Here is a 13200-nt window from a genome sequence, read left to right on the forward strand (position 1 = left end):
TCATGGGTTATGATGGGTAAATAATGCATCATTTTTGTATACACATATACACAAACTATATTTCTTCAAATGTCATACGGTGAATTGTTCAGCTTGTATCTTAAGAGGGAAAAACATTCTGAAAGTACATAGGTTTCTGTTTTCAAGTGTATTAGTCTTCAGACTACTTTAGGATGTAACTACAGAGACATAAGTCTTCTTACCTTTGTCAAGATTCTCCCCAACAGCACCAGGCCCCTCAGTAGTAAATCTGTGGAAAAAATCTGCTATTTGGCTACTGTAGTCTCCAATCTGCTCCCTTGTAATCTAAAGGGAATATTGTTTGAATTAGGGTTTTTTCCTTCCTTTTCTAAATGTATTTTAAACATGTAAGGTAAAAATATAACCTCCGTGAATGTCTTTTTGATGCTTCCAAGGCTGTGATCAACTTCCGATGCATCAAATAAGAGAATCTCCCACATTTGCTTAATCTTGTCGACCAACTCTCTCTCTTCTTCAGTTGTCTAAAGAGAACACACGTATGAATACAAAGTATGTGAGCCAAATCCTGCAACTCAAACGCACATGAAGGATCCTGACAGAGGATGAAACTGATCCATGGTGCAAAGGCAGAACAAGACCTTCCACATCATGAAAGCCTTTCATCAGTACAGTGAGTACCCTTGAATAAGGCAGTACATGCACACCACGGAAAGGATCTTCTCACCAAACGACACAGGCTAGGGTAGATGGCCATGAGGTGAGTGCACCAGCACAGGGATCATGAGATGGACATTTTTGCAGATCTTGTGGTTTCAACACCCACACAGCTAGCACAGAGAGCTGCAGCTCCTATTCCAGCTCACAGGGCAGGAAAAGAAGATATGGGGGCGAAGTGCACAGCAGCCCTGCTCACTGACCCTGAGTTAGAGTGGTGGATTTCACCTCCCAAACCTTACTGCACTCATGGCTTGATCCAAAGCCTATTGAAGTCATGTTTTTCCAACTCTTTATCAAAAATATCTAAGAGCTTCAATCCTGTAAAGAGAAGGAAAGTCTTCTAGACAAACATTTTTCATGGATTATGATGGATAAATTATGCACCATGTATGTATACATCTACACAAATTCCACTGATTTCAGTGAGCTTTGAATCAGGCCTCCATTCTGCATAAAGCCCAGTCACTTAGGCTCTATGTGAGCGGAGTGGATTTCCCCAATAAAATGGTACCACTGACTTCTGTGGGAATACCCTCACAAGTAGGAATTATTCACAGGAAAGTAAGGGTTACATGATCAGGCCTTCAGTTATGAAATATACAAAACATTATTTAAATAACCTGAAACTGAGCTAAACAAATGTACAGCAATCTAGTAAATGTCAATCTGGGAGTAACAATGTGAAAATATTACTTTTTGATTCTATTAAGACAAAATAGTTTAACTAAACTTCATTCGTTTACATGAAAGGTGTTTGTATCTGAAGCACAAGTATAAAATATCTATGGGATTAGATATAAATTCACTTACAGGAATGTTATATACTGCAAGGGTACGGTATCTCTCCTGAATGTCTAAATATTTCAATTCCACCTGTAAAGAAATATCTTTGATCTCTGCAATTGTGCCAAGAACAAATTTGAGATCTTCCAAAGAATCAGGCGCTTTCCTAAGGTTCTGTGATAATCTCTATAAAAGAAAATTACTTTTGAGAAATAGCAGTAAGAGAATAATTAGGCAAAAACATAGACAATTAAATACAATTATATTAAGTCAGACCATGTAAAACAATTAAACAATCTGTATGTATTTTTTTAGTTAGCAGTTAGTTAATTGATGATAAAGATGAACCCAACAATGTCTGATCGAGATTTCTTTTTCCCTCATAAAATAGGAGGCTTAGGTCATCCAACTGTGCAGCACCACTCAGAGCTGGTTAGAAAGACTGATTATCAGTGAGCAGAGAAAACATCTACCTCAATATCTTCCTGAAGACTGAAGAGTTCCTCTTTTGCAGACTCATTGAGAAGTTTTCCAAGAGAAGTCACCCAGCCTTTTGCATTTTCCTGTACTGTGTAGGCTAAAGGGCCCAGGTTAAGCCTAATGCACTGTTCATCTTTAATCAAGGGCTGTTGAGTCACTTCTTGAGCTATCTTAATATAGAACTGCAACTTTTCATCAAAGGTGACACAAGCTGGTTTCTTTGCAGCAAACTTCTCCATAACAATGGCTTTATCTAATTTCCACAGAGGGCGATATCTCTTCCATCGATTCAAGTACTTGGTGAGAGAATTCAGGAGCTTGTGTATGTTTTGAGTGATGAGAACAGCCTGTTCGATTATTAGTGGATTCTGAGAGATGTCATTAAAAAAACTCAAGGTGATGAGTTCGTCTTCTTCAGCGCGCTGAGGGGGGCAGTCAATACAGGTGCCGTGCATCCACCGTACAAAATGCTAGAGTTTTAGTATTAAAAAAATAATGTATTAATGGGGGTGGGTGAAATTAGTGACGGTTGTTAGCCTTTAAGTAGGAGATTGCTGTACTAAAATCTCAAGGCTTAATTCTGATCTTAAGTATGCAGGCATGTTGGACTTTTAAAGTTAGCTGTTGGGCATTTGACAAAACAGGAGGCCTATGTATCTGAGATCAGAACTGAATTCAGAGTACCCTACAGTACCAAATGCATTCTTCCAGGCATTGTTATTTGGTCTGTTTTTCAAGTCTGTCGCCTGAGGATGTCATAAGCTAGGTCAGAGGAGCAGGTACAGGTCAGCCAGGCTCAGCAAGAAGGTAGAGCATGAGCAGTGAGTTTTGGAGTGGGAAGGTGGAAGGCAGGACTGACCTGTATTTATATTTGGGGGGAGGGGGGGGTTGTCTGTTCATCAGTGCAGGGTAGGGTTCCTCCTAGAACATTGTGTTTCTTTTCTGAAAAGAAGCAATGCGCATCCTACGATTGTGAACAGACCCCTGGCCGGATACCTTATTCCCTTGGGCTAGTATAGGAGTTATGCCCCTTCCTGAGTGCTAGGTAAGCAGCCTGCCCTGCTGCTTGTGAGGAGGTCAGTGGTTATAAGAAAGGTTACCTACACCTCTTTTCCTCCTTGCACACACATGCACCGGAGGGTAGGATCCAGTCTTAATTACATTTGGATGCTATTTCCCTGCTGGTATTTATGAATGTATAGGGCCAAATCCTAAAGTTCTTACCCAAGCAAAACTCCTGATGAAGTCAATGGGAGTTTTGCCTGAATAAAAACAGTATGAAGATCTGAGTTTGGTCTTTTGTCATTAGCACAGTTTGTAAAATAAAACAATATACTGAATTTTCTTATTCCAACCAATATAACTGAAATCTTCCCCTTGACATTTGTGCCAATCCAAACATAAAGCAAGAATAACTCATTGTGTCAACAAGCAAGCCCTGAATAATCTTTATCAATAATCACCTTAGTGACTTCAACACAGTCTCTGATACAATGAACACTCATTTTGTCAATTTCACTGGCATTAGGATGCAGGATTATCTCAGGAGCAGATAAAATAGTTTCTGTTTGGAATAGTGGGACATCCCGAAGAACAGCTGCATTAAAAGCCTGCAAATTCCTGCAAAAAAAAAGTTGGACAATCTTAATCCTGCATTTTATAGCTTCATAGATAGGCACAGATATGTGACAATAAATAGCAAGAATTGCAGGCATGAGGTCAAACTCTCCCGTCGGATATGCAAGTCGCTCCCAATTAAGCCATTCAATGCTGACTTCAGTGGGAGGCCCACATATGCATCTGAGGACAGAACTTGTCCCAGACTGCCATGTATAGACTGGTTTGATTGGTAAACTCTTAGGGGTCTGCAAGAAAACAGGCAAGAAATTGAACTCTGGTAAACTGATTTCACAAACATTCCCAGAATACAGCAGAACTGCCCTTTGGCCCAGCCTAACTGGCACAATGGGGCTATAGCAAACGCATAATCCACTCTCTGAGCGCCCCGGTGCAGTATGCCTCTAAAACCAGGTGGTTAGTCAGCTCCACAGCTGCTCTCCACCACAGGGGGCACACTCTGGAGCAGGCTGAGCGTGTGGAATAAGAGGAATAGTGTGGATCAAGGATTGGAGGAGGTATAGCCAGTGTGCTTTTACACCCAGTGATTCTGAACCCCTAAAATGGCCCAAGGGGCAACTGTAAAAGGCATTCAAGTTAGCCTGCATTGGGGTTCACACTGGCCCCTAGCAGCCCCAGAATAGAGAAGATGCAAGCCTGCATTCTTCTCACCCTTTGCTGACATGGGTAGCCTCGCAGGGATGAATCTGGCCTGCAGTGTTCAAACTCCCAGACACTATGTCTGATATATGCTGAATGCAGCCTTTTCATCCTGCAGAAATTGTACCTTAACCCTTCTTCTATCAAGAACACAATAATACCCATTTATACAGAATTAGAGTTCTCTATAGTACCCTTCTAAACATTTCTTGAGCCCTTGAGTAAAAGCTAAAGCACTCATGTTTCAAGCAGTGTATGGACTGGGTGCTTTAAGTGAATCTGGGGTGTAAAGCTGGGCCAGTGAAGGGTAAAAAAATCAGCAAGCTGGTTGACCTGTAAGCAACCCTTAAGAACATACCAAAAGGGTATTGCAATGGTAAACAGGGCCATTCCTTGTAGATAGCTATCAAAGCTACGTTAAGTAGACTAGAATTATTAACCTGTTTACCTGTAGTGTTAGAGAGCCAAAGAGTAAATGCTAAATATGTCTATGTCTACATGCATCCTATTAGAAATCTAACCATGTGACCTAATTAGCTTGTAGATGCAGCAATTAGCCCCTCTGCCATGTACATTGGCCAAACTGGACAGTCTCTACGCAAAAGAATAAATGAACACCTAATCACAGGGGGGATGGATTACATTTTAGCATCTATGAATTTAAAAACAACTGATTTGAAAAAAATAAACAGATGCAAGACAGGAAATCTATTAAACAAATGCAAGACAGTAAATCCACTAGACTTACTTCAGAACTAACTGTGTCAATGTATGATAAATTTTATTTTCCCAAAATGCATAATAGGGTGCTAGTTTTGAAGCTTTGCCAGTGTTTGTGTTGGCAACCAGCCCTTCCATTTTTGTTAGCAAAGGTCCAATGGCAACATACTTTCTAACAATGTGTTCCACGTCTTTAGATCTTTCGCGCTTAATATACTCAAAGAATTCCTTCACTCCTGTAAAAGTTTATGAAAGAAAATTATTATTTATCACTATTTAGTTGTAATAGTAACAGTAGATTAACAAAATAATTAGTTGTGATTTATCTTTGAACAGTAAATTCATCTTGCAAGTTAATTTAGAATATCTTCATTATTATATCAATACCTCAGACCTTTTGGTGGGTACAGATTCAAGAATCCCAAACTTGACTCAGACCGAGATTTTTACATATGGCGGTAACATTTTTAATTATCAGAGACATTCTGAAATAGCTAAACTCCACTAGTGCACATTAACGACTGGAAGACCTGCTGTGATGACTGAATTTCACAAATGAGTAGAAGCCGCTCCAGCCCCACCCTGTATAACTGCAGTCTCCCTGACAGAACTTGTGCAGTACAGCTGCACAAGAGGGCAGGAGAGACTGTATATAGGGGACTCCAGCACCAAGGAAGCCCCCACACAGCAGCACATGGTGGAGGTAGGGGAAAGGCCAGGACACGGATGACCAGAAGAAAGGCAGTTACCGGTTAAAAGATCCACTGCTATGTAGATCTTCATGTCTCACCACCACCAGAGGGGATATTGAAGCTATGCTTGTACTCCCTTCACTGTACTATGACACTGTACTGTAAATTAGCCTTGGGAAGTACTTAATATCGTGTTCTCTTGGCAACAATAAAAGAGGTGTAGCAAGCACACCACTTCAGTAAGACACTTCACAAAGCTGAGAAATGAGAATACAAAATATAAGACCTACCAGGAAGTTCATCCTCATTTTTCAAAGGTGGGGATTTAAATAGATTTGTTGACTCTATTAATAAAAGCTTGTTGTTTATATCTTCGGCATTCTTATGAATCTGATGTACAAGCGATTCAAACTTCCCAATGGCTTGGGTGCACCGAACAATATAGTCACCAATACCTTGAAAATAACGTGTCCATTTTATTCTCCTTCAACATATCTTACACCCCCATTTTATTAATTAGCCAATCTAAGCTTCTAAAAGAGCAATGTAGGCAGTGCAATACACATTCCTTCTAAGACCAAAAGGTAACTGCATTAACATGTCATGTATAGGGGATTCAATTCCATATTCATTGGGGAAGACTAGTATGTACTTCTTTAACAAGGACTGGGTCAGGCCAACGGACTACACCATATTTTCCACAGGGTAACAGTCTGTATTCCTAAATCTGGACTGTGCACCAAAGCTATTAGCAATTTATGACATCCTTGATCTTGAGCTGTATTCACTTCTGCTCAGCATTTTAGATATAACAAACTGCTATAAGTTGACAAGAGAAAAAAAATGTATAGCCTGGGAGATGTTTTAGTGAAAATTAATATCTAAAGGACATTTTAAAAATATCATCTCTATTACCTAAGGAGTTCCAATTGAGTCTCTTGTACCCTGATCTAAATACTCTCCAAAGCTCTTGAATGTGATCATCAAGAAGCTGGATTTCTGCTTCATTTAGTGTTCCCATTAATTTGTGATAGTGATCCAACATCTGTTTCATCCCATTTGTGTATCTAAAGAGAGTCACAAGCATAATGCAAAACATTACAATAAGGGTATTGCCTAGAAGATCTGAAAACCTAATTTTGAACCCAGATATGGAATGCTACACTGGAAGTTTTCCCAAGGTTAACAATTTAGTTACAATTTTAGAGACTACTGGCACATCACCTCTCTGTCATCCTCTTTACACATCAATGCTATTGAAGCCTTGTGGATAGGGGGAAGCGGTAGATATGGTATATCTTGACTTTAGTAAGGCTTTTGGCACTGTCTTGCATGACCTTCTCATAAACAAACTAGGGAAATACAACCTAGATGGAGCTACTAATAAGGTGAGTGCATAACTGGTTGGAAAATTGTTCTCAGAGAGTAGTTATCAGTGGTTCACAATCATGCTGGAAGGGCATAATGAGTGGGGTCCCGCAGGAATCGGTTCTGGGTCCGGTTCTGTTCAATATCTTCAGTGATTTAGATAATGGCATAGAGAGTACACTTATAAAGTTTGCGGATGATACCAAGCTGGGAGGCGCTGCAAGTGCTTTGGAGGATAGGATTAAAATTCAAAATGATCTGGACAAACTGGAGAAATGGTCTGAAGTAAATAGGATGAAATTCAATACGGACAAATGTAAAGTACTCCATTTAGGAAGGAACAATCAGTTGCACACATACAAAATGGGAAATGACTGCCTAGGAAGGAGTACTGTGGAAAGGGAGCTGGGGGTCATAGTGGATCACAAACTAAATATGAGTCAACAGTGTAATGCTGTTGCAAAAAAAGCAAATATAATTCTGGGATGTATTAGCAGGAGTATTGTAAGCAAGACATGAGAAGTAATTCTTCTGTGCTACTCTGTGCTGATTAGGCCTCAAGTGGAGTACTGTGTCCAGTTCTGGGCACCACATTTCAGGAAAGATGTGGACAAACTGGAGAAAGTCCACAGAAAAGCAACAAAAATTATTAAAGGTCTAGAAAACATGACCTATGAAGGAAGATTGAAAAAATTGGGTATGTTTAGTCTGGAGAAGACGAGACTGAGAGGGGACATGATAACAGGTTTCAAGTACATAAAAGTTTATTACAAGGAGGAGGGAGAAAAATTGTTCTTCTTAACCTCTGGACAAGAAGCAATGGGCTTAAATTGTAGTAAGGGCAGTTTAGGTTGGACATTAGAAAAAAATTCCTAACTGTCAGAGTGATTAAGCACTGGAATAAATTGCCTAGGGAGGTTATGGAATCTCCATCATTGGGGATTTTTAAGAGCAGGTTGGACAAACACCTGTCAGGGATGGTCTAGTTAATACTTAGTCCTGCCTTGAGTGCAGGGGACTGAACTAGATGACCTCTCAAGGTCCCTTCTAGTTCTATGATTCTATGAAGTCAATGGAAAGACTCCACTGATTTCAACAGGCATTGGGTTGGCTCCTATAGTGCCAATCCAGAAAAAGCATTTAAAACATGCTCAACTCAAAGCACATGAGTGAAATCAATGGGTGTCAGGGGCTTTTGAGAATCCCAGTAGGCACCTATCTGCATCATTAGTGCCTTAATACCTTTGAAAATCTGCCCTAGGTGACTTGCCCAAGGTCACACAGGAAGTTGGTGGCAGAGTCAGGCATTAAACTGAGGTCTTCTAGTGGCTGAGGAATGTTACAGTGCACAGCAGTATAGTATATGTTTTTCTTTACTTCATATTTTTCTTGGGGGGTTACCACGTGTTTTGTTTGCTTGATTTCATCATACATAATTCAGAAAGCAGACAGCACCAAAGGAAAGATTATTTGTGCAAAGTTCCAAGAAAACATAACAATGACTACAGGGTCTCGTGTTTTTAAAATTTGATGACAAAGGGCCCATTCCTGTTCTGGGTGAAGTCAATAGGAGTATTGCCATTAAGTTCAGTCAGAACATAGAGCATGTTCAAATTTTATACCCTTACCTAAGAAATTTGTCCTCTTGCAGGGCCACATTCCTTGCTATTTCAGGTACTGGAAATCCCAGCTGCTCCATGTATTTTGTTTCATTGATAACCTCTTGGAGGTTGGGAGAAAAATTGACTGCGAAACGGCTCCACTTCTCCCCGGTGTCAACCTCTTCAGAATGCAGGCTCTACAGCACAGAAGAGAAACAGCAGCATGAAGGAGGGAGAGGACATGTCAGACAGCTAAAAATCAAAGAAACGATTACCTGCAAGGGGCATTTTCAAGGCAAACAGACTGATTCAATTGTGTCATATAGCACAGCAGGCTTGGTATTCAGGGCTAGCTGTGGAAATGCGTTTCAGACTGGCTGCCACACTCAGCACTTTCTTTTCATGAATTAAATGCAACTATCTCTTAATTTAAAATGGACCATAAGAGATAGAACAAATACTCCCCCCTATATGCTGTCCCAACGATCCATAATGGAAAACCCAGTGTTTTAGTCCCAAAGAGTTTACAACCTAAATAGACAAGGCAGACACAGGGTGGGGGAAGACACATAACACACAAGCAGAGTGAACAATGTGATGGCAACAAACTCATGTTAATTTCATGATTTTTTTGGATTGCACCCAGAAGTACATGGGAAACAAGTTGCCCTTTTAAGTGGAGTATCCTGCAGTGAGCACAGCACAAATCTCTATATAGTAAAGATGGGGCTGTTGGAAAATACTTACTATTTTTTACAGCACCTGAATAATGTGCTCAGAGCAAGACAGAGATATTAAGACAAAGTACTGGCATGTCCTACATAGAACTGCCAGGAATGGTGGCACAAAGCACATTATAATTTATGCTTCTGCCAGGTCATTCAACAATTGTGACAAATATGACAGCCCATGTCAGATCCCCAAATAATTCTGAATTCAGAAGTATCGACATTTCCCGCAAACAACTCAGTTCCTCTCTTTAAGAAACCACTCTGAGAAAATCTCACCTGATCAGTAACTTGGCTACAAATCAGTGAATAAGCAGAAGATTAACACCTGACCCTTCCTCCCCTCACCTGATCAGAGGGCTCCAAATTAGCTTGGACTATGGTCCCAGAAGGATGGACTTTAGCAAGCAGGGTTTTTTTCAATAGTACTGGGAGCATCTGTTCAGTCCAGTCCCTCCAATTATCATATTTCAGATCTTCATATTCTTTCATTCTCTTAGCCACTTCCAGATACTTTTGTTTTACCTGTAAGAAAGAATTCAGCTCCATTCATCTTACTCTATAATAGAGACAGAGCCAACATTTTCTTGTCTGAACAGGGCTACTTAAAATAGTTTTTAATATTTGTTTTTATTAAATAAGGGAGCAAGTATAGTCTAGTGGTTAATGCAAGGGGTTGAGACTGTAGACTCCTAAGGTCCATTGCCAACTCTGCTACTGCCTCTTTGAGACACACCCAGAGATGTCACAATCAATCCGTGCCTCAGTTTCCCCATTTGTAATATGTTTTGTATCACAATACTTATGTAGACAAACATGCCATGAATCTTAATTAATGCATGTAAAGCACTTGTATATATTTGGATGAACAGTGCTATTGAAGTGCAAAGTACTACTTTCTTTATTAAATACCAATGAAACCAACATACCTCCTTGCCACGCTCACTAGCCAGCAACTCCTCTACTTCTTGAAACCGAATAATAGTGTGTTTGATACGATGAAAAAGGGATCGTGACCAATATATTGCTCCAGCCATTGGAGGATGATTCTTGTACAGAGGTGGATTACTGAGGTTTTGGATGAAGATATTATTAACTATCTCAATCTATAAAAGAATCGAAACAGTATAGAGTTATCAGAAACATCACCTTTCATCTCCACTATCTCTAGCACATGCTAGCACATATTACAAGGATCAATAGCTAATTCCAGCAGCAGAACACTAACAGTTTGTTAAAAACTTCCATGGCATCTTTATTTTGGATTAAGCTAATTAGAATTATTTGCCCTTCTGCATTTTCACCAATAGGTGCTCATTTCACTTTTGATTTTCCCAGTCAGATGGCACTTCATTTTAAACATAATGTCCTTTTGATGTTCTTGCATTTTTTTATTAAAAGGATATAACTTTATATTATTATATTATTTATTATATATTACACACACATGCACACCCATACATACATGTGGTCATATTTTGGTTTCAATCATATAAGCAATCTCAAATGGTCATCCTAATATTATTCATACAAAAAGAAAAACAAGCTTTCAATACCAAGGGATCAATCCTGACTTCACCTGGAAGGTGGAAAAAGGTGTGTGACAGGATCTATCAGGCCTTCTCTGCCCCTGCTAGAGGCATCAGCACCCTGACACCCCTCTTCTCAAGGAAAACCCACTTAAGCCAGGCTACCAATAAGACTCAACCCGCCAGAGGACTAGAAGGGCCCTAAGGAGACACTGACCGATTGGGAGCCAGCAAACCAGTTAAGAAGGCTTGCAGGCTTCTACTGAAAGAGTGCTAGGCAAGACGGGTATAGAGGAGGTGCACCTCAGTGCCAGCTCAGAACCTAATGGGCGAGGTCAGGGCCTTGCTTTCAAGCACTGCAACTTACCACTTGCCTTTGAGGTTTGTTTATTTAAGGGAACAGATAAACAAAGATAACAAATTCAGAATATGGCCAACTGTTTAGAGACTGACACCAAGCTTTCAGCATGGGCCGCTCTGCTCCAGGCAGGTGGCCACGGCTTGCGGACTAAGGCAGAGAGCTCTGGCAGTACCTCACTTGACCCCACAGGAGGTGCTATGAAACAGCCCCCACCTGTGATGAGGTGGAATTACATGTGCAGTAGTGTTGTGTGCACATAATGCATGAGGAGAGCCATGATCTTATCATGGCAGCTACAGCTGCTGAATAAAATATGGCGTGCTATCTGGTCAAAGAGGGAGTCCATGAGCTGGCAAGCACATATTCTGCCACCATCAGCACACAATGGCAGGCATGAGTTTTATTGTGCATATTACTGCTGGCAAGGAGATGGTAGGAAGTCTCAGGCAGGATGAATGGCCAAGATGAATATGCTACACAGATATTTGTCTACAACTGCAGGATCTGACATTAAGGATACTATTGTGCAACTGGTCCATGTGTGAAATTCCCTTCAAAATCACTGAGAATGCCTCATGGAGTGGTGGCAGAACCAATTCCTAAAACCGAATACTATAGGAAAATGACCCTGTTGGGAGAGCATTTGATGCTGGGATTTTGACCCTAGAAGGAGTTTATAAATGGCAGGATTTGGGGAGATGGAACCTGATCCAGAAAGGTGCTGATCACCTGCAGTTCTGCAGTTCCTACTGATTTCAATGGGGGCTGCAGTTACACAGGACCTCTCAAGATCAAATGCTTTATTAGGTGCCACAGAAGCAGGGGAAGAAAAACATCTAAAGTATCAGTAAGTAGTAAACTGAGGTTGTTTATCCCAGGAGAAATCTCTTAGACCTGATAAAGAGTACCTTTCATAGTTCTTTAAATGTATCCTCCACTAATTTATACTCTTGGAGTGAAGACATATGCCCTGAAAAAACTTCAACTGGACAAAATGCAGCAGCCTCTCTGCTTAGCAACACAGTTCACTCTGAAGGCATTACCCTGATGCCCTCCCCTCAGCAATGGCTCCCCAAAGATTATAGAATGGAGTTACTCTGATATTCAAAGCTCTCCATGGGACTGGCCTGGACTACCTTAGAAATCATAGAATACCAGAGTTGGAAGGGACCACGGGAGGTCATCTAGTCTAACCCCCTGCTCAAAGCAGCACCAATCTCCAATTTTTGCCCCAGATCCCTAAATGGCCCCCTCAAGGATTGAACTCACAAGCCAGGGTTTAGCAGGCCAATGCTCAAACCTCTGAGCTATCCCTCCCCCCACTGCTCCCTTTATTGCCCTGATCTCCCATAACTGATATGTTCCTATCGAACTATCACCCAGCACAAGGAGGCTCATGAGTGTAGGAGACATAATTTTCACTGTAGAACAGTGGTTCTCAAACTTTTTTTTCATGGACCACTTGAAAATTGCTAAGGGTCTCGGTAGACCACTTCTGGTTTCTTTCCAAATGTTGTTTGTACGTTAACTAACTATTGTAAAGTACTTTGGATAAAAGCACTATATAAAAAAACCTTAATAATAAATATTTTTTGTTCTACAAATAAAAGCACACAACTCATATTTTAATATCAGTAGTCTTACCTTTCTAATGCGATGGATGTGCCCTCTCTCTCCAGCCACGACAGCCTCTGAGCTGGGGCTGGGAAAGGGGGGGGTCTCTCCCTCTCTCCCCCACCATGGCAGTCCCCGAGCCGAGGCTGGGAAGGAGGGGGGATCTCTCCCCGGCAGCCACAGCCCTGGGGCTCGGGAAAGTTGCCTCTTTCTCTGGCCGCTGCAGCCCTGCATATCCAAAATTCCCCCCACCCCCTCTTTTCACCCCTCTGCCCCCTCCTAGCTACCCCCTGTTCCCTGCAAGCCCATCACCTCACCTTACATGTGCGTCTTCTCCAGGGTCCAGGC

At 41.1% G+C, this 13200-nt stretch overlaps 1 protein-coding gene across 1 annotated transcript in view; it reads right to left on the reverse strand.

Moving 5' to 3' along the window:
- Nucleotides 1-13200, reverse strand: part of DNAH10 (dynein axonemal heavy chain 10) — a 102649-nt gene that overhangs the window by 66297 nt on the left and 23152 nt on the right. The window contains exons 13-23 of the mRNA XM_073313413.1: nucleotides 10278-10454; nucleotides 9697-9873; nucleotides 8648-8817; nucleotides 6567-6718; nucleotides 5942-6106; nucleotides 4988-5195; nucleotides 3426-3582; nucleotides 1956-2432; nucleotides 1510-1668; nucleotides 387-503; nucleotides 204-306 (exon numbers count right to left, since the gene is read on the reverse strand). Coding sequence (XP_073169514.1) covers nucleotides 204-306; nucleotides 387-503; nucleotides 1510-1668; nucleotides 1956-2432; nucleotides 3426-3582; nucleotides 4988-5195; nucleotides 5942-6106; nucleotides 6567-6718; nucleotides 8648-8817; nucleotides 9697-9873; nucleotides 10278-10454 — 2062 coding nt within the window. The remainder of the gene's footprint in view (nucleotides 1-203; nucleotides 307-386; nucleotides 504-1509; nucleotides 1669-1955; nucleotides 2433-3425; nucleotides 3583-4987; nucleotides 5196-5941; nucleotides 6107-6566; nucleotides 6719-8647; nucleotides 8818-9696; nucleotides 9874-10277; nucleotides 10455-13200) is intronic.

This window comes from Lepidochelys kempii, chromosome 15, assembly GCF_965140265.1.
Source record: "Lepidochelys kempii isolate rLepKem1 chromosome 15, rLepKem1.hap2, whole genome shotgun sequence".
NCBI classification, from domain to species: domain Eukaryota; kingdom Metazoa; phylum Chordata; order Testudines; family Cheloniidae; genus Lepidochelys; species Lepidochelys kempii.